At 31.4% G+C, this 20617-nt stretch overlaps 8 protein-coding genes across 9 annotated transcripts; 2 read left to right on the top strand and 6 right to left on the bottom strand.

The window, feature by feature from the left end:
• The first annotated feature begins 43 nt into the window (after positions 1 to 43).
• LOC110993538 (MAP kinase-activating death domain protein-like) lies at positions 44 to 1178 on the top strand. 2 transcript variants are annotated; one of them, XM_022259834.2, is made up of 2 exons: positions 44 to 195; positions 490 to 1178. In XM_022259834.2, the coding sequence occupies exon 2, from the start codon at positions 496 to 498 to the stop codon at positions 1063 to 1065; it is 570 nt and encodes a 189-aa protein (XP_022115526.1). In that variant the 5' UTR covers positions 44 to 195; positions 490 to 495; the 3' UTR covers positions 1066 to 1178. The 2 variants fall into 2 exon arrangements, with proteins under 2 accessions (XP_022115526.1, XP_045486782.1); XM_045630826.1 differs by having other exon boundaries at positions 182 to 261.
• Positions 1179 to 1852: 674 nt separating this feature from the next.
• On the bottom strand, positions 1853 to 2792 carry LOC110993539. Its single transcript, XM_022259836.2, has 2 exons — positions 2672 to 2792; positions 1853 to 2219 (listed from the first exon to the last, which is right to left on the bottom strand). Exons 1-2 carry the CDS (start codon positions 2717 to 2719, stop codon positions 1893 to 1895), a joined length of 375 nt encoding a protein of 124 aa, XP_022115528.2. The 5' UTR covers positions 2720 to 2792; the 3' UTR covers positions 1853 to 1892.
• Positions 2793 to 3664: 872 nt separating this feature from the next.
• LOC110993553 (protein FAM136A-like) lies at positions 3665 to 5467 on the bottom strand. The gene is made up of 4 exons (XM_022259854.2): positions 5261 to 5467; positions 4869 to 4988; positions 4681 to 4779; positions 3665 to 4359 (listed from the first exon to the last, which is right to left on the bottom strand). Exons 1-4 carry the CDS (start codon positions 5345 to 5347, stop codon positions 4222 to 4224), a joined length of 444 nt encoding a protein of 147 aa, XP_022115546.1. The 5' UTR covers positions 5348 to 5467; the 3' UTR covers positions 3665 to 4221.
• A 3588-nt stretch (positions 5468 to 9055) lies between these two features.
• Positions 9056 to 10207, bottom strand: LOC123689648. The gene is made up of 2 exons (XM_045630834.1): positions 9882 to 10207; positions 9056 to 9477 (listed from the first exon to the last, which is right to left on the bottom strand). The coding sequence occupies exons 1-2, from the start codon at positions 9927 to 9929 to the stop codon at positions 9088 to 9090; spliced, it is 438 nt and encodes a 145-aa protein (XP_045486790.1). The 5' UTR covers positions 9930 to 10207; the 3' UTR covers positions 9056 to 9087.
• A 1248-nt stretch (positions 10208 to 11455) lies between these two features.
• Positions 11456 to 12470, top strand: LOC110993615. Its single transcript, XM_022259948.2, has 2 exons — positions 11456 to 11584; positions 11920 to 12470. Exons 1-2 carry the CDS (start codon positions 11540 to 11542, stop codon positions 12400 to 12402), a joined length of 528 nt encoding a protein of 175 aa, XP_022115640.2. The 5' UTR covers positions 11456 to 11539; the 3' UTR covers positions 12403 to 12470.
• A 58-nt stretch (positions 12471 to 12528) lies between these two features.
• On the bottom strand, positions 12529 to 13753 carry LOC110993611. The gene is made up of 2 exons (XM_022259944.2): positions 13672 to 13753; positions 12529 to 13548 (listed from the first exon to the last, which is right to left on the bottom strand). Exons 1-2 carry the CDS (start codon positions 13717 to 13719, stop codon positions 12583 to 12585), a joined length of 1014 nt encoding a protein of 337 aa, XP_022115636.2. The 5' UTR covers positions 13720 to 13753; the 3' UTR covers positions 12529 to 12582.
• A 260-nt stretch (positions 13754 to 14013) lies between these two features.
• On the bottom strand, positions 14014 to 15305 carry LOC110993612. Its single transcript, XM_022259945.2, has 2 exons — positions 15184 to 15305; positions 14014 to 14904 (listed from the first exon to the last, which is right to left on the bottom strand). The coding sequence occupies exons 1-2, from the start codon at positions 15232 to 15234 to the stop codon at positions 14122 to 14124; spliced, it is 834 nt and encodes a 277-aa protein (XP_022115637.2). The 5' UTR covers positions 15235 to 15305; the 3' UTR covers positions 14014 to 14121.
• A 3357-nt stretch (positions 15306 to 18662) lies between these two features.
• LOC110993627 lies at positions 18663 to 19687 on the bottom strand. Its single transcript, XM_022259962.2, has 2 exons — positions 19535 to 19687; positions 18663 to 19043 (listed from the first exon to the last, which is right to left on the bottom strand). The coding sequence occupies exons 1-2, from the start codon at positions 19580 to 19582 to the stop codon at positions 18684 to 18686; spliced, it is 408 nt and encodes a 135-aa protein (XP_022115654.1). The 5' UTR covers positions 19583 to 19687; the 3' UTR covers positions 18663 to 18683.
• Between the last annotated feature and the right edge of the window lie 930 nt (positions 19688 to 20617).

Here is a 20617-nt window from a genome sequence, read left to right as displayed (position 1 = left end):
TTTAAACGTACCATTATTAATGATTTTTAATTACTGATTAATTGCAGGAAGGGTGTCAAAATCATATCATAATCTACTATCGTTGAAAAATGTTCTATTGTTTCAATATTTTGCGATAAAGTGTTACGATAAAACAATTAATAAAATGCCCCTGTTTAGTTAAAAATAATCTAAGGCGTTTTAACACTCAAAAAGGTATGTGTTATTTTAGCATCAATTGTACGTTCTTGGTAAATATTCTAGCAGAGATCAAGAAAAATGGTAACAATTTATATATAAAAGACTATATGTAGATTATGCGTATTTACAAAATTTTATCATTGAATTGTATCCAATTGAATGCAAAAAATACTGTTTTAAGTTACTGAAAAATAACTTTTCCAATAATATATATAATATACTATTGTAATAATATTATAATATGTAAATGTAATATTGTAGTATATTATAATAATAAACTATTGTAACTTAATTGTGTTTTTGTTTCAGATAAAAATGAAGCTCGTAATATTTTCCATTTTAGTTGTAATACATTACTCAGGCGCAAGACAGAGCCGATCTCAAAATCAAAGATCTGTACTGTCTTTACAAAACATAATATCAGCTGGTAATAAAGAGAGAGCAGTGCAAATGATGCAACTGAAAAAGCCAGAAGTACAGGCTGGTATAAGCAGCCCTAAATTAGTGCCAAACCGACCATGCCAACAAGGTATTATCGAAATGGCACCAAATTTAGTACAAAATATGGTACCAAATTTCATACAAAATATGGCACCAAAATTAGTACAAAATGTGGCACCAAAAGTACAAAATATGTCGCCAAATTTGATACAAAATTTGCAACCAAATTTTCCATGTCAAAGGGAACCAGAAGTAATTAGAGTGCCTGTGCCATATCCGGTGCCGGTACAGGAACAATGTTCATCTTTCCCTAGCCCATTCCTACCGGCGGCTTCACCCGTCTCTGCTTGGTCTCCGTGTAATGGCCTGCTGCCACCAGTAATTCCAAGCCAGACGAGAAACCACTTCTTGAGGAAGATTCCTATACCACCTCCCACGTTGTAAAAAAATATCAGAAACAATCGACCCCAGCGGTCGAATAAAACAACAATTTTTAGTGATATTGTAAATTATTGTAGAAATATCTGAAGTATTTATTAAAATATGATCAAATTTTATATATGACTTTTTATTAGTAGTACATTACTATCAGTTACTTTTAGTTTTAAGACGTAATTCAAATAAAATATTTTAGCATTTAATTACTACAAGGGGAAATAAAAGTTCAGGCGTTAAGATGTTTGGTTCATAAACATAAATATAAAGAGTGCAGGTGTATTTAGACAGTCGTAAAAAAAATAATCTCTATACAAATATATGTATGTATACAGGACGAACACGTATTCCTGTAACTTAGTTGAATAATGTATGTACGCCATTTTTAGCATAAGTTAGATATTTAAAATTTCAATTGCGCTTACAATACTTCGATTGGGTTGATATCAGATATAATGCGGTAGAACCGGAACAAGTCAGAAAATCGCGTTGTATAAGTACTCTCATACAACCGTTTTTTGAACAATTAAAAAACTACGAACACGAATTTAATAAAGCTGTTTAGGTGCAAAGGTACAAGAAACTATTTATGGATTTGACAGATCATTATAAATTTTACACTACATATGAAATCTCGGCGTTATAGTGTGGAAATACCGCGTGTTATAACATAAAAAAAACCATATATAAAAAATAATCGGCGACGAACTCGCAATTGGCAACTCCAGATCGGTGGTCTGACCTTAGGTTAGTTTAAGCTGCCGCAATTTGCATTTTATTAAATAATTACACAATATGAATAGTAGAAACTTTATTGCAAATATACATTTAATTCACTAGAGATAAGGCGGCTGCAGCGTAACTTGTCTCAAATATTTACCACAACACGGTACATTTGTAGCTTCATCTCCGTAGACGGTAAAAGGCGGAAATCCGGTTCCGCTAAGCGGATATTTACACCCACATAAAGGAGATACAATATTCATATTACAGGTATCAGATGTGACTTGTTGGTATGGGCGTTGTTCAGAGTAGGTAGAACATTCACAAATTGGTTCGTTTATCATGTAGAAAGTATTTCGTGCCTGGAAACCCATTTGATAGTCTGGCATTTCATATCCATATCCCATGAACGCAGCGCCTGGGAGTGTGGCCTGGACGTGCTAAAAAGATGATATTTTTCTTACAAAGTATAATAATTATTTCATTAGTATTGGATAAATCATTTTTAAGTTCTATTTAAATGTTGCACTAAGCTCGATTCTTCGTGCAATCGCACACAAATAAAATTCTTTACATTATGGATTTTCGTTTCCTATTGTCTATTACTCTCTTATTTCTGAACGAAGAAGTTAGCTTCAACTTTAAGTATAATTAAGGGCCAGGACAACCTAAAAATCAATAGCAGTTCTAAACAAGATTTGAAATTAATAAAAAAGAGTGTATCAAATACTTTAGTTCTCTCTCTTGTGTATCAACACAATGTTTTATTGTTTCTTTACAGAAAAATAAGTCTACTTACGTTTTTATAATTATAACTACAGTAAAAGTAAGAGAGGAAACTGAATCATGAAAATACATAGCTCGAAATTATTAAAAAAAATTATTTACTTACATTATAATATCCAAAGATAAGTAATACAATAGAAATAGTGGAATGCATGTTTCAAATGGCTAATTAACACATAAACTATTTTATTTTCACTTTATATACAAAATTGAAACAATACATTAAGTAAGAGATACTTAAATGAAATTCACTACTTGGAAAACTAGCAGGCTCTTCGATAATCCTCCGAAAATATAAATCAAATATAAGAGATAGGTAAGGGCGGATAGATCTGTTTATAATTTAAAGAAAAAATACATTCATGATTCAAAGTGTTCAGACGTATAACCAATATTCAACCCAGTTTGACGATCTTTTCTGTTCATCCATTGACTCTGTGAGACGCACACTCACATACAGTAATTTCCATTAGAATAGTTCTAAATTTAAATCTTCTGATTCATACTTGATTTCAATCTTTTGTTTCGTAGTTTTAAAATTCCATCATTGTTAATTTTATTCTTTCCTAAGGTATTTATGGTTTATCTATAGGTGGAGATTTGTAATTAATATTGTTTTTATTTTACTGTAATCATAATTTACATGCTGTTAAAATACTATAAATATTCCTAAAATGCAATAAATAAAAATAAAACATTTAATACCAACGTCATCTGTACATCAACGGCTGTAACGACTATCGGTTTTTACGACCAAATATGAGTAGTCCCTGTGATGTCGTTATAACAGATTTTGACTGTTATGACACTGCTATACACACAAATTATTGTACTTGATACGATAAATAAAATAACCTGTGAAACGCGTTAAAACAACTAATTGAATCTATAATATATACAAGAGTATAACCAGTAGGTATGTCAATTACATAGAAATGAAATGTTAATTGAACTTTAAATTGGCGGTAGTGGTAACCTTAAGATTTAAAAATCAATTACCTAAAAATTAAAGTTCACTTTAAAATATATTTTTTTATTAAGGCAAATAATATATTTATAACATTATTTTACAAATACCAAATATGAAATAAAACACATATTTCTAAACTAAACAAACATATATTTACAAGATGTTTACAGTAACAATGAATATTTCAGTGTATTTTGAAACGCTTTCTATTTAGGGTACAAAACAGTAAGTTGACCTATACAGAAAAAAATGTGTAAAAGGAAGTTGGTCTACGGCCAAGAGGAACGTTTAAATATTCAAAGTCTGTAAAACAAACTTTGTTGTAATTCACTCTACATTGTTGTATTTTTATTACACTGTACATAGATTTTATGTGTAGCTCTTAACATGGGCAACATAAGTATAAAAATAAATGCAATATTTTTTTCTTAGAGGTAGAAGCCATTGAACTTTTAAAGATTTTAGTGGTGATTACATTGGCTATTATTTATAATTTAGATAATAGAACACAAAGCAATTTCAACCAGGCATCAAGTAATAGCAAACTTGTAAGTAAAATTCTTTATATTAAGATTTTTCATTCAATTTGAACTGCCTGAGAAATGCTAGCAAATTACTATGTAAAAGTAAACCTGATGCCTTGTCAATGCGTATCTGCTACTCTTTATAAACTACATACAATATTTTTATTCAGATCTAGCTGGGGGAGGTTTCCCACTAGCCAGTACTTTTCTCATTGTTTTCAGCATACTTGGAATCAAACCTATGTGCTTGTCAACACATTTCACTGCACATTTCTCGAAATCTATTGTGCATTTGTCAATCTGTAAACAAACAAAAGCATTAAAAATATATTTTTCTATTGCATAATATCCTATCCTATTTTTAACTACTTATTTATATAGTTGTAAATTAAATACTAATTGACGAAGTTCAGATTGACAAAATGATAAAATTTCATATGCATAATGGAGTATACAAAGAAACAAACCCATCATCTTTCAATACCTAACTTACATTACAAATCCGTATTCAGAAATTTACAGAATGTCTTAGTTTAAATGTATTTACCCTGTAAAATCTTTTAAAAATATAGAAAGAGAATTGAACCATATTTTATTTAGAGCTTTAGTATAATTATTTACCGTTTCCTGGCTGGGATCTGGTCCAAGTCTATCTCTTGCAGAATCATTGCAGTCCATAACACACCTCTGTAGTCTGTTTTGAAGAACATTGATTTCATTCTAGAAAAATTAAAATTTTTGTATAACCAAGCTCAAATGTTAACAATACAGTTTTCAAGGAAACAAGAATATATTATAGTAATGTTCACCTGAACATAAGTATTAGCCTGATTGAGTGATGAGGTACAGTTTTCTATACAGCCATGGACTCTTTCTAATGAGGAATTTGGGTCATCACAACATCTTGCAGCACATCTGTGCATATCACCCTGGAATATTTAAATAATAGATTAAATATTGTTTAAACTTGAACTACCAGTTCTTCTGAAAATTTTCAATGAATGATAAAAGAACAAAAACCTTAGGGCATTGTTTTAAACGAATTTAAAAACTTATGTACTGTAACACTTGCTTTTGACAAATAAAGCATGTTTCTTAAATTAAATAATATACCAGAACAATTTAATTTGAATATTAACTTAATAAATTATTTTAGAAATGTTGCATAATATGAAATGATAAGATATAACCTAAAACAAACCTGCATTTTTCTCAAATGACTCCGGTCTAATTCATTGACCATATTGGTCATTTCTTGTTCAATTCTATACTTCTGTGCTTCAACCATTGTGAACCAAATATATGTTTTATATAAAAAAGAAATATATACAAAACAACTTGCAAAGTTTGCTAATCTCTCAACCTTTCGACCTCGGTTTTTGGCTCCACAGATCACATAATAGTAAATAGTATAGGAATATTTACAGGGTTGCCAGCTGCTGCATCTCTCTATATTATTTTTATCTTTAAAATGTGGATAGAAAGCTTCAATAGCTGGGGAGCCCAAGAGGGGACTTCGGGATTTACTCCGGCGAGGCAGATTAATATACCTTGTACCCGGCTAAGTATATCTACCAAATGTGAGCTCCATGTTATATATGGCCGCCTGTCAAGGATAAAGGTTCAGATTAGTAAAGAGTAAAAGTTAATGATCAGACTTTCTCAAGCGTATCAGATTATCGTAGGCTAAGTTAGTTACATGGTGAGACGTGTATACTTCACTAATCTGACAATTTGCAAGTAATGTAAAGAGAGGCTGCAAAGTTGTAAAAGAAACGTCATCTCGACATTCTCGAGCGTGGCTGATTTATTTTTTATTTTGACGGAAATAAGTTAGGGATGACGAAAAATAAATCCTCTGACGATTTCCAAAAGCGTAGGTAACAAAAATTCGTCGATTAAGTTTAACACGTGCGGCTGCATCATGCCTATATTAATTTAAAATATTAACATAAAGTGTGTATTTTGTGGTGAAACTACTTTGCTAAAATCAATAAAATTTACACTAGAAACATTAGAAAAATCTATATATATAAAAGAAAGTCGTGTTAGTTACACCACTTATAACTCAAGAACGGAAGAACAGATTTGGGTGAAAATTGGAATGGAGGTAGCTTAGAGCCAGGAGACGGACATAGGATACTTTTTATCCCGTTCGGCAGCGTTCCCGTGGGACTTGACATGAAACGTCAGTCACTATAAAACGTGGTATAACAAAAAAGAATAATAAAACGCAAATGATAGCTATGTAATTGACGTATAATGACAGCTATGTAATGACGTATATATGATAATTTGATATTTGTAAGAAATCAATATTCAAAACATTTCTATTAAATAAATAATTAAATGTAATGATAGTGCCATTGCCCATTCGTATAAACAGTGAAGAGAACTATAAAACTCGACATGGTCGTATGTATTCAGTTCATCCAAAGAATGATTAATGTTTCTATTTGTTGTTGTTGTCGAAAGACGCATTTAATCGAGTATTGGAGCGGGAACGTGAATATGATCACCAGGAATTAGACTTAGTAGTTCAAACGAATGTAACCCTGTTGAATTACCAGCAAGTTTATGATACTTTAATGAAGGCAAACGATGATGAAAATGGCAAGACATTCCTCATGTCATTAGTTTTAGCAACTGTTCGGGCGAGATCCAACATAGCGGTTGCAGTTGCTTCTTCTGAAATAGCAGTCACATTGTTAGAAGGATGCCGTACGGCTCATTCAGAATTAAAATTACCGTTAAATCTTCAAACTATTGAAGAACCAACGTGTAATATTGCAAAACACTCAGCAATGGCAAAAGTTTTAGCGGCATCGAAAATCATCATCTGGGACGAATGCACAATGGCGCATAAACGTGCATTAGAAGCACTTAACCGAACATTAAAAGATTTACGCAATGACTCAAGATGTTTTGGAGGAGCAATGATTTTACTGTCTGGCGATTTCCGCCAAATACTGCCAGTAATTCCAAGATCTACGGCTGTCGACGAAATAAACACTTGCCTCAAATCGTCAAACCTATGGCGCTATGTGAAGAAACTGCAGCTGACAACAAACATGAGAGTTACATTGCTTAATGATACATCTGCTGAAGATTTCTCGGAGCAATTGCTGACTATCGGTAATGGTCAAGTACCTGTCGATGAATGGAATCAAAAGACGAACTTATTAACAATGTGTTTCCAAACATTATTTCTAACTACAAAAATAATGAATGGTTGAGTGAGCGAGCAATTTTAGCGGCTAAGAATAAAGATGTAGATGACCTGAACTACATAATTCAAAATAAGATCATTGGAACAATGCTTCATTCAAATCTATTGACTGCGTCACAAATGAAGATGAAGCCACCAACTATCCCATTGAATTTTTAAACTCTTTGGACGTGCCTGGCTTACCACCGCACAATTTACGCCTAAAGGTTGGCTCCGTAGTAATCATGCTTCGAAACATAAACCAACCGTTGCACAGTTTTGCAACGGTATGCGTTTGGTGGTTAGAAAATTAAAGAACAATGTAATTTACGCTACGATAATGATAGGCAATCTCAAAGGTGAGGAAGTTCTTATTCCGAGGATCCCGATGATCCCAACCGATATGCCGTATGAATTTAAAAGACTTCAATTTCCGATACGTCTTGCATTTGCCATGACCATCAACAAATCACAAGGCCAATCCTTAAAAGTTTGTGGTTTAAATCTAGAACATTCATGTTTTTCCCATGGTCAATTATACGTGGCATGTTCACGGGTCGGAAGACCATCAGCGTTGTTTGTTTTTGCGCCTGATAATAAAACAAAAAATGTCGTGTATCACAAGGTACTTAAGTGAAGAACAACCTATGTACTAAAATACAGAAATAATAATGAATGATTAATGTAGGTATTTAATTTTTATGTATTTTTTCCAATAAAAAAAACAAACTGCTTATTTATTGCCATTAAGGCGGAACAAAGTTCGCCGGGGCAGCTTGTGTATAAATATTTTACAATATCGTCGAAGTAAGCCGGTTTTTCCGGTTAACGATTTTTTAAAGCATTATTTTATAATAAATAAAGGTTCTACTTCTCTCATTATCTCTCGATAATTTTTGTTTAATTTCAATCCTTACGTACGACCACCCCCACCACGCCAACAATCAGATGATAATCTAATTAAACCTATAGGGCTCCCCTACTAGTAACGATAACGAATTGACATAGAAAGCCATGCATGAGAGGTTTAAAAAAACTGGAGGCCTTTATCCGAGAAGTTCCGATCGATGATTCTGAAGGAAGTTACCATAAGGAGTAATAAAAGAGAAATAAAAATAAATGTAAATTGTATATTGTAAACAATTGATTGTAATTAAACAGGCTTTATCATTACTTTACATTATATACACAAAAATTATACAAAATTCTATCTTATTACACACACCATATACATACATATACAATATTTATCATTTTGACGACATTTTTGTAAAGCAAATAATATTAAAAAAACTGAAATTAAATATATACGATATACAAAGGATACAATGAAATAATGTAATTATATAACAAAACATTGAATGTACCTAGTTGTTGTACCCGTAAAATTTTATGCAAGACAATTAAGTAAAACGGAATTTGTATGCAATGGGCAAACGAAATAGTTTAGCCTGCTGCTGTCAACTTATCAAATAAATAAATCTATAAAAAATGAATTGTTAGCAGTTATTGAGAGTAATCTGTATAAAACGTGCCGGTCGGATCTACGATCATCTCAATGTTTAATGTGATTTTTTTTAAGTTATAATAGTATTAAAAACAACAGTTTGTAATGTTATGTTAAAAAATGAAAAGAAGCGAAAACCGAGGACACAAAGTTTATCATTTCTGTTCTCCGGTTTTCTAGCCGAGTTCCGTCGTTGCCCATCGTGTGTTTTAACTTACTCTGTAACTGTCCTAACAATTATGATTTATTTTTTTTTTATTTCTCGAATGAAATACATTTTATACATTTATTGGAACGAAGTTCCTAATTTTTATTATAAAACAATTGATCTCACGGGATATCCTTGTTCGCTACAAAAAGGAGTTGCTATTTTTATACAAGCGAATTCTGGTGAAATCGGTATCAAGGATTCTAAAACTTCGATATTATTGTCTATTACGTTATAAGCCTCGGCGACGGCGGGAATAGCAGCAGAAGAAAAGCCTAACCCGAAAGGTAGATGAATGCCTGGTGGGGGTAAAATTAGCCGTCTGTCAGGATTTTCTTGGGTCTTAATAGTGAAAGTTCTATCTGATTCACATGGACTTGAATGTATGGTTTGGTCAGCACATAATGGTTTTAATCCAGACATGGTTGTAATGTAGGCACGAGGCGCTTGGTGAAACCTCTGTCGATAATGCCGGCGTGCTCTTGGGGTGACAAACTGTAAATAAAATAATATCATAGTTTTATATTTATTTTATTGTTAAATTGGCTTCTTTTAGCTATTACCAAATATTATAGTGTCATGAGATAGTGGAATTTGATAGACAAAATTATTTGTAGATGTGGTCGTAAGACAATATACAAATAAAAAAAAGATGTAGTATTAATATCTATTATGAAATTAGCTTTCTCAAGTACTCTACGAGAAAAATACCTTGAAACTAGAAGTAACGTTCAGTCAGCCATAAAAGGCTCAGTATCATTTTTATTATCAGACCCACTTTAAGAGAAGAAGATCACTAGCCTACATCTGTATTAAAAAAATATGAATGTTATTTAAAATTAAATTATTTAATTTAAAATTATTATATTGTTAATACAAATTACGAAAAACATTCTTACGTTTGCAAACGTGACTAACACAATAAAAACTATTGATTTAGTCATCATAATTGGCGATTGTTCAATTTAATGTAGATAAAATGAAAATATTTAGAACATACAGATTACAGATACAACTTGAAATTTATAGAATTTTTTAACAAAGACGCAAATAATTAATTGTAATGTAAAAAATAAGGACCGATGAGGTTTTCGTTACACGTATATAATACGCGTCTTATCTGCTTTTAATCAACTATTTACAAACATTAATTGCATTTAATGTACTTATTCGTTGAAATAATGCAACATATTTAAGTTAGTCACAATTACATAATTGTTTAAAGGGCTATTTTTTTAATAGAATTTATTTCGATTATTCAATATGCCTTCTAGAGCGATACAAACGATGGTACTTACGTATTAACGCCACTGCGACAAAAATTTAATAACCCCTAACCACTTTCACGCATCGGAAATAGTTATTTAAATATTATATTAATATACTGACAAGTATACTAGAATAGAACATACGCACAAAGTCAATACTCGGAACAAACGCAGGCTGCAATTTCCCCGAATCTAAAGTTAGTAATTCATTTTTGCGAAAATGGTTACTCTTCTTTAAATTTAAGAAATGTATTAAAGAAAAGCTGTGTAAAAAGGTTTACTATAAAGTAAGCGATTATCTAGTTGATAAAAGGGCCTGGGACTGTGCTGAGCAGGCTACTTCTAATTAATTTGCTATATTTGTTTGAATTATTGTAGTATAAATAAATATAATGTTTGATGATTTGCTCTCGGCCTACACCCTCTGTCATCTTTGCCGATAAGTAGGGATGCCTACTTATCGAATTTAATGACGTGGAATAAGTGATACCTTGATGTTCTAAAATAAACGTATTTTTATTTTTTTATTTTACTAACCTAACCTTACCCAACAATAAATAATAATATCATCAAATTCGGGCAACGGATTTCTATATCGTTACCAGAATTTTTGCTGCGGTGGCGTCAATACGTAAGTACCCTACCATTATAGCGGTCGTACAATTTTTTAAGTTATTCGATACCATTTTTATAGTACTTATCTTTAGCCTGAAAATGGGCTGCAATTTGGGCGATTTCCTCTTTATCAGAGGTGAGGTCTGAGAACAGGAAAACGTTACTGAGGGTCATATCTGAAGAATACGGTGGGTTTGGAAGCTATTCGAAGCCGAAATCATGGATATCGTTTTTATTAATTTGTGACACGGTTCACTGTAATAATTTTTCTTGCCCAAACTGGGTGTATGTCCGTGGAATCGATATTTAGTTTTTAAGCGTATTTTTTATTTCAAGAGATATTTTAATGAGTCTTACTGAGTTTTATTTTACCAAATTCAAAAAAAAGAAAAAAAGGCTCAAGTAAATGTTTATTTCACATCATTGAAATGGCTTTAATATTAAATTTATGCGTAAAAATAAAACTATTATAACAGTAAATCTATATTAGCCAACTTCTTGAAATCTGATAAAGTATTCTAACAATACATGAAATAAATCAGATATATCACGATTGACAGATAACAAATCAATAAATATAAATGTTTGCTTAAATTATTTTATAACAGGTGTATTTTTCAAGAAGACTGTTATATATATATAAGGTATAGAACTTCTTCTGTAGTTATTTCAAAATGAAAGCTATTGTAGCATTGAGTATCGTAGCTATTAGCTTAAAGGTAATATTTTTATGCTTTTTTGTTAAACATCTAGTATAATATATTTTAGTATTTTGAGAGCTCGTTCCTATGCTCTGCTGTAGTCTGTATAAAATATATGATAAATAATAGACAGTTGAATATGAAATGCATATATATATAGAGATTTAAATTACAATCTACTCGTAAAGGTTTTAAAATTAATTTTTAAAAACAGGTACTGTCTAGATTAAGTGTTTTACAAAATCATTCAATAATTTAGTTTTTTTTTTAAATAAAAACTGTGAATTTAAATAGATTGATTTTCTAAGACGAATGTAACCTTATTTAAACTTATACGATTTACTTTTTTTTAGCTTGCAAAAACTCAATGCCGCCAGCCCCAAAACTTATTGATGAATCGAATACCGGAGTCAATCATAGAGGTGCCCCGGAACTTCATATCTCCCCCAATGAAAATGCCATACTCAGCCATAGACTATAAACAATTGACACCGTTGCCGCCAAAAATATTTTCTGCGCCGTCTACAACTATTGTGACTGACTGTTCACCATCAGTTTGTAAAAACCTAGCAAATGCTTTACAGGTGATGATCGTCTGTAATTTAATACAAAGTCGTAAGGCTGGTTCTGATTTGGCATTACAATTAGCATCCCCGCTTATAAATGACGTCATATCATCACCATCATTTTCATGTGGTTGCCCAAACCCCCTCTTTCAGAATCAGGTTCCCAATATAGGTACTAATTTTGATAGACCTCCAATATTTAACTCAGCCCCTGTCAACACATGCCCAAAACATAGTTTACTTAATATGCTGGGTATGTTTAGTAATTAAGCGCGAATCTAATTAGTTTAAGTATTTATTGTTGAGAGCTAAATTATTATAATAAATTTTTTAATAACTGTGCGCTATTTAATTTGATGTGAATTTCCTACCTACTACGACACTATGATAAAAAATAAAACAATGTAAATTATGGTAACAATAATTATTTATTTTTATATTTACAAGTGCTTAGTAATAATAACCCTTTGAGCATGAATTACAACCACACGGGTCAAAAGGCATTGTTTCTACATTAACGTTGACACAAGGGGTATTTGAAGGTAAATTGTATCCGAAGTTACACGACAGCTGTGCTGGTATCGATGACGGAAATAAGACTTCTGCAGCCATTGGGGGTGTCATAACTTCTGTAACACCGCCGTAATAATTTGGTAGAAACTGAGCTGTAGGTGGTACTATTTCAGATACTCTTTCGTAATAACTGGGAGTGATCACTGGTGAAGGAAAACCGCATGGAGAAGTAACGATTTCGGTCATGCCATTGTAGAATGGATTCAATTCGTTTACGCCGCAGAAGTTAGCACCAATTGTTTCAGTGTAACCATATGGATTTGGTATGAATTGTTCAACAATTTGAGGTCCGTACCGCGAAGAAATCGTTTCAGTAACACCTCCGAAAATATTGGGCTGAATCTTTTCAACTATTGGTCCACTTCTGTACGGTGAGAATGTTTCTGTGATACCGCCACAGGTAGGCTGTAACGTTTCGACAATTGGTCCGGATGGGCCGTAGAATGGTGCAAATGTTTCAGTATAACCTCCACACATATTAGGCTGTATAGTTTCGACTATCGATGGACCGCGAGGTTGTATGAACTCTAAGGTACCGCAAGGTGATAATTCTTGAATCGGAGATATTACTTCCAAAGCTGATCCACAAGGCGTAGGAATAGTCTCAAGTATTGGTCGTAATGCGTTTAATGCATTACCATTAGCCAAGACTGGTCCTAATTTGGTTTCAATTAAATCACTGACAATTAAAAGTTGTAAAGCATTAGCCAGGGCGTTTGATACGGAGTTATCTACAATGGTAGTAGCAACTACTGGAGGAGCTACTACTTGTTGAGTAGCCATTAGTGGGGGTGACAAAATTTGAGGGCCCATTGTTGGACACCCACATGGTTGAGATTGTGCCTGTAAAATAATTTAATATGAATCAAATGCCTCTATAGTGCTCTTCAAAGAAATTAATAATATTAATATACTGCAATTAGTTCCCGCTATTTCTAATCGTTAAGATCAATGAGAATAACATACCTTACAAAAAAGGGCAACGCAAATGGCAAACAATAATTTTGACCCCATTTCAAGAATTATTTTCAATAACTGTAACACTGACATATATATTCAACTTATATATGCAATTAAATTATTGAGCAACAATAGATACGAATAATTTCGTAAAATTTGAGCACGTAATTTTGTTAATGGTTAATATCAACAGGATTAAGACAGTTATTCTAATAAAAACATTTACCTAACATTCGCTATCTTCAAATAGTATTATAATATCACACTTTAAATAACGATAGTCAATAGTTCCACAACTAATAGAGTTAATGTTCAAGCCGTCCATGTAGGCGTGTAATAAAACAGAAATTAAAAACTAGATTTATATTTTCAAAAATTAACAAAATAAATTAACAAAATACTTAATGACGAGAAAACCCTAGTACCTAGATTTTAGGTATTGTGATGTTGACATATTTAGAACAAGTCGGCCATAGAAAATAGATCTTTGTTATTATCATACGCCATCATTGCAGAATAAGGGCTTTGAAAATCTGTTTTCGCAAAGGGTGAGGTGTCAAACGAATTACAGTTAATAGCTTCATATGGAGACATTAAACCACCTGTCCTCGGTGGAAGCGATTTAGGAAATGAATAATTATCCATCATTCCCGCTTCACCCAAAAATTTTGCATTTGGCAAAGCGCGCTGCAACTCTAATGCATTTGCTTCAAATAAAGATTGAAACGGCGTTTTATCTGGATACTCCCTGTTGCAATTAGTATCGGAAAGCTTATTTATTTGCTCCTGAATTTTATATATTTCAGATTTATACCCCTCGTGTTTATCGGGTGATTTGAAAGCGTCTGTATTTTCTGGTGGATTACTGATAATGTTGTTGACAATCAAAAGTTGTAGAGCAATCGCTAAGTTATTTAAAACATTCGGGTCTAGACCAGGTTTACGTTTTTCTTCTATAACCCGAGGAATATCTGGAATTGGTTGAGACTTTGGACATGGCTTTGCTTCTGGATGAACTATGTTCGGTTTAGGTGATTGAGTTATAAACGCAAAATTTTGATGAGTTGGGTTTTGATAGGTGGCTGGCTGAAGGTCTTGTCTAGGATAAATATATCTTGCAGACGGTCGGTAATTAGTATACGATTGAGGTTGAACAGGTGCTTGTTGTTTGGGATAAGCTGGATATGATTGTGGGTAATATGGTACGCCTGGATATTGATATTGATAAGAGGATAGGACCTGTAAAAAAAAATATTTTACTAAAATATAACAACTGTTTTGTTAATTCACAAAATCGTTGCGTATAAATAGCACATATTGTTAGAAAAGACTTTCAACTGTATACAAAGAAACACGTATATCAGATTAAAGCAATACAAAGTCGGTGTGTAAAGCAAAAGAGAGAGAATGAAATTAAAGTAATGTATAACAAAGAGCTTTATAAAAAGACCAGTAGAAAAATATTGTTTGCTCCGGGATATTTCCACCTCTTTTCTTAACAATAGAATCACCACTCACTTGACTTATAAATATTTCAAAAACAATAACTTTCAATAAGCATAGAGCCATGCTTCTCTCACTATTATTAAGAACAAATGCATAATTATACAGAAACTTTATTTAATCTAAGATCATTTATCAGACACGTTAATATTATGTAATATTTGCAGTAATATTATCCCACGTGTTTTATCTCTAAGATGATACTTCATAGATCGAAGGCGATAATTAGGGCTTAATTAATTAATCTGAATATATATAAACAATTTTTTCTCACATTTTAAGTTATTTTAGAAATATTCAAAACAAATAACATAATACATAATAATATACCTAATAAATAACCTTAAAATTTAATAATTAAAAAATATAATTAAAAGGAGTCCCTTTAGGCAAGGTTCTGAAGAAACTGGCAGCGTTCCCCCTTTTGAATAGCTAGACTAATTCTTTGTGCGAGGTAGCTGCCAGCTCTTCGTTCCCCTGTGATGTCGACTAACCTTTTTGATAAGTCCCTAAAAAGCCTTAACTTTTAGAATTGTATTGTGAAATTATTTAATAGATTACGTTCAACAATTCGTAACATAATTATTTTTAAAGGGACTAAAATTACACATTAGACACCTCCGGGCTAGAAGGCTAAATTAAAAAAAAATAAGCTGGAAAATTGTCATACTTGCGAATGCTTGACAGGCTCATGCGACTTCTTTGATACAGGAACTCTTTAGTTGTGTGCAGCGATATTGCGGGTTACTCGAGAGGAAGTAGCAACTGTGAGGTAGTTACATGCATTTGGATTATTTTATTTATATTAAGTTGGCATGTCATTTATACACATGAATATCCTTTCTATAACATATTTTTATCAGTATCTGATTGTTATGGTAGACATTTTATCATGCGTTGTTTGAGAGAAAAAACAATTTTAAAATTGTTAATGTGAATAAACTTATTTAAACATTACTTTATTTATTTTACACACTACACTTTACTATAAAAAATATATAAAATACAAACTTGTTTATTTTCGAAAACAAGGTTCCATAACTATGTTACATTCCCGATGCACTGCAGAATCGAGGCAACCGTAACATCACCCTGAACGCATAAAAGCGTTGTATGAAAATGGAGTATATTTCGACCACAGGGCATTCGTATATGATGATATTTAAATATGGCTTTTGTATGAACACTGAAAATGTATTCAATTCTGCATCCTACATCTATATAATTTACTAGCGGATCCGACAGACGTTGTCCTGTCTACACGTCTTTAATTTCAAAATTTCAATTTTTAATAAGCCATTTTGATGAAAATTATTATTCAAATGTTATGACAATATCTAACGATCCAGCACATGGTCACACACGATATAACACAATGATAACAAAACTTTTTTAAATTTCGGGACAGACTAAAATTAAAATTCGAATATTATTTAAAATTTGACACTGCGATGGTAGCGCCGTCTGTCGGATCCAATGTAAAACATTCCAAAATCAACAACAACTAATAAATTGAAAATTAATTAAAAAAACATTGTCCAGCGGACAAAATTGTGAATCTAAACCATTCCCAGATCCCCTTGAACACACACAAAAAATTTCGTCTAAATCGGTCCAGTCGTTTAGGAGGAGTTCATTCACATACACACGCACGCAAGAAATATATATATTAAGAAAATTTGCGACAGGTTTGGCAAGACGAATATAAGATGATTTTTAATTTTTGAAATATGAATTAAATTTGTTAGTGATTTAATAAATTTAGTAATAATGCTAGTTTGTATAGTTATACAATATTTATTGTTTTGGATAAATTATATAAATAAGTGCTACTATTCAAATTCTACACGACGGTTCAATATTTTAACTGCCCAAATTGCTTTTTCAGTGCGTAGGTTAGGAAAAGTTATTCTTATTTAAAATATATACATAGAAATATAAAATAATTTAAATACTCAGAAATAGCGAGTAAAAAGTATGTATATAACGTTGAAATTCCCATTTCTTTTCAATGCGTTTAGTTTTCATTTTCTATTATAATATTTATATTAATATTAATATGCAGATTTGTGTGTTATTTGTTACTTTATCTTGTTTTCTTTGTTGACTTGTTTATCATATGAAGGTTGGTGCAAACAAAACATTATACTTTATCATTAAAAAAAAGAAATCTTTTGTGAATATCGGTTACATCTTCGAATCGGACAACATCAATTTTTGATCCCCCTTAATGTTAAGGATGGACCACTTTTTATATTTTAGACAAAAAAATTTTTTTTATTATTTTATGACACAGCATACAAAATACATTTACTATATTTTATATATTAAGCGTATCCGTGACATAAATGCTGAATTGCGTGAGTAAATGAAATCAGGTTAAGTATTTGTTAACCGTGCAAATTTGAATTAACAATTAAAATACCAAAGAATGTTTTTATTTTGTTGTGTATGTCAGTCGGTATGTAAGCCTATCCCGACTCGGAACTGCAAAACATAAAATTATTTTTCTGCCATAAAACGTCAAACGTCAAAAAAAATATCTTCTCTAATTAGAGATATATAATTATATAGAAGAAAGTATTGCCTTTTGAATTTTTATCAATTTTCAATAATTTCGCTACTAAATTGAAATCAAGAATACTTAAGAGTATTTTTCAAATATCGGAAATTCTACGTAAATAATGTTACTAATTTAAAAATGTATTAGATTTATATTCGTTGTAAAGTAAAATTTGTATATGATTAGATTATAAATGTAAGTGTATATCTAATAATCTGAGAGGTAGTAATTAATAATTAAGAAAACTTAGCAAATAAAACTTTTAGGATAGCAAAAATATATCTATCGTCCGACAATGGTATCTATGCGAGTGAAACCGCGGGACATTGTCTCTAATAAAAAGTACTTAAGAAGTACTTTATGCTAGTTATAAGAAGCATAATTACTATGGATAGTTTTACTGTTATAAACCTGGACATTTTAAGAAATGCTTTTGCAATAGTTTAAAAATTCCTGTCACGATCGAGATTGGTTCCGATGAAATTGCCAATATAATACAGGGCTATAATGTTGTTAGTATAATCGAACCTTGTTGAGCTTTTTACGATATATTTGTAGTTTCATTTTCAGCATTGTATTGTAAGATTTCTCAGTGAATCGTAAAATTATATATGTACAGAATAGATTTGAATTCATTAGAGTAATTTTAAATAAAAAAAATACTAAAGTACCTTCCTAATCATATTTAACAATATATTTGTTAATTAGTTAATGTTTCGTTTATTTATAGGGACGTGACAAGAGCAAAACATTAATTAGCTAATCGAGGTTTATAATCCATTTTTCAGTTAGGTTCTTCTTTCAGGTCATCGTTACTATTTAGAAAATTTGTTGTTCATATATATATTATATTATTAGTTATATTATTCTTAACTATTTTAAGATATGATAATTTTATAGCATAAAACAGCGGTTAAATAAAAATAAAGTGTATGCGTTTAAGTTTATTAAACTAGTAAACATAATTATAGGCTGGCAACGATGGAATTGGAATACTTTCCACCGGATATCCGGATAATGGCAATTCACATGGGCCTGGCAAAGTGCTACTCAACAAATTGCTAACAACAAGTAGTTGTAGGGCGTTTGCCAAGCTGTTGGCAACACTGCTGTCTTGAATAACAGTTGGATATCCAACTTCAGAGATCACACCTGGCACTAGAGGTGGTGCCAAAACGGGAGCAGGTCCTAAAGCGGGTAGTATGGGAGCTGGTGCCAATTGAGGGCCAAAGTATTGATTTGGCAGAATCGTTTCGACAACGTTTGGAGCGCAGTTGGAGATAACTCGATTGCAACATTGAGAGTATGCGGTCTGTGAAAAAAAATACATTTATGAGTTGTTGACATATGTCTGATATATATAGCTTTGTGTAAAATATTTTAATATCTGAGTGAGTGTAAACAGCTAGAAGCACTGATTATAAAATATATATTTAACATATTTTAGGTTAGTTTTTTATGTGGGATAAGGCAAACAGACATGCGGGGTACTTTTGGGTTTCGGGAGTGTTTCCATCCCGGAAGGTCATCAATTGACTCAACGGTATTTCCTTTTATTAAATGCCCGCATGTCGTAAAGATTTAACCCTTTCTAGCAGTCAAACAAAAAGCTGGTGGGCAACTAAAAAGGATAGGTTACATTTCGATTTTGTCAAACTTATCATATCATATCATATCAATTAGGTTTATTATGTCATTTATTATGTATATTTGTCTAGATTAACACGACAGTTAGGGTAATTTCATTATAAGTAATTTTTCCACTTATTGGAAAGTTAGTTTATGATTTTAGTAAATAAATACCTTAATAATTATGGCTTGAAAGGTTATGAACAAAATTGCGTTCTTCATATTGTAACGTTCGTAACTTTGTATTAAGGACCTTAAGAAGAATTTATAGACTGACTGTGAAAATCTTATTTATACAATGAATTAATGTAGTATTGTTTTTTAATTTATATTATTATTTTGCACAACGCCATCGATTGTAATATCTAGGAAATATTAAAGAATAACATTAATAAAGGCACGTCCGCGATGTTTTGATTATAAAATATCTACTTATTATGTAAATATCGATAACAATATACTATGGTAATCATTTTCATGTTTCAAAGAATACATAGGCATTTTATATTACATAAGAATTTAAATAGTTAAATAAAAATGTTAATAAAAAATAACAGTACAATAATATTTAATTTGAAATTACCATACAGATCACAAGAGTATACAAATGCTTTGTTCGCTTTGTTCTTCTATAGGAGCAGCCTATTTATATTAGTTAAATCTTTATATGAAAACCGGAAATGGATAAGCGAATTGGAGCTCTTAACATTTCCGGTTTCTTTTTAAGAAATAATGAATATTGAATATAGTTTAGGTCTATGGTATACTATGGTTTGCGCCTATATGGCGAATATATTATAATAACAGGACCGTTGCTAATTGCTGTGATGGTCAATGATTGTGTGTTGTCTATGTGTGCTGTCAATTAATTAAAAACCCGTCATTACTATTTACGAAAATTAACAATAATGTAATGTGTTTTTCTAAAAGTGACCATGGTTTACGTCAAATATTTAAAAGATGTTTTTTGGTTAACATTAACATTATGCATTGTACAATGAATTAAATCTAAAATACCTTGTTCCTCAAATACCCCTTTGACACAATTTATTATATTTCGTTGCCGTATTTTATTAAATGCTTCATAATTTTCGAGATTTGAAAAACAAAATTAAAAAGAAATTACATAAGCAAATCGGGTCAGTCAGAATACAATGAATGTTACAAAATAACTTACAAATCGATTACCTACTAACTTGATTTTTATTTCGATATTACAATATAAAATATTATAAATATATCGCTCGTCATTTGCCC

Source organism: Pieris rapae, chromosome 13 (assembly GCF_905147795.1).
Source record: "Pieris rapae chromosome 13, ilPieRapa1.1, whole genome shotgun sequence".
In the NCBI taxonomy this organism is placed as follows: domain Eukaryota; kingdom Metazoa; phylum Arthropoda; class Insecta; order Lepidoptera; family Pieridae; genus Pieris; species Pieris rapae.
Note: the sequence above shows the minus strand (reverse complement) of the source record. Positions and strands in the feature narration are given on the sequence as shown.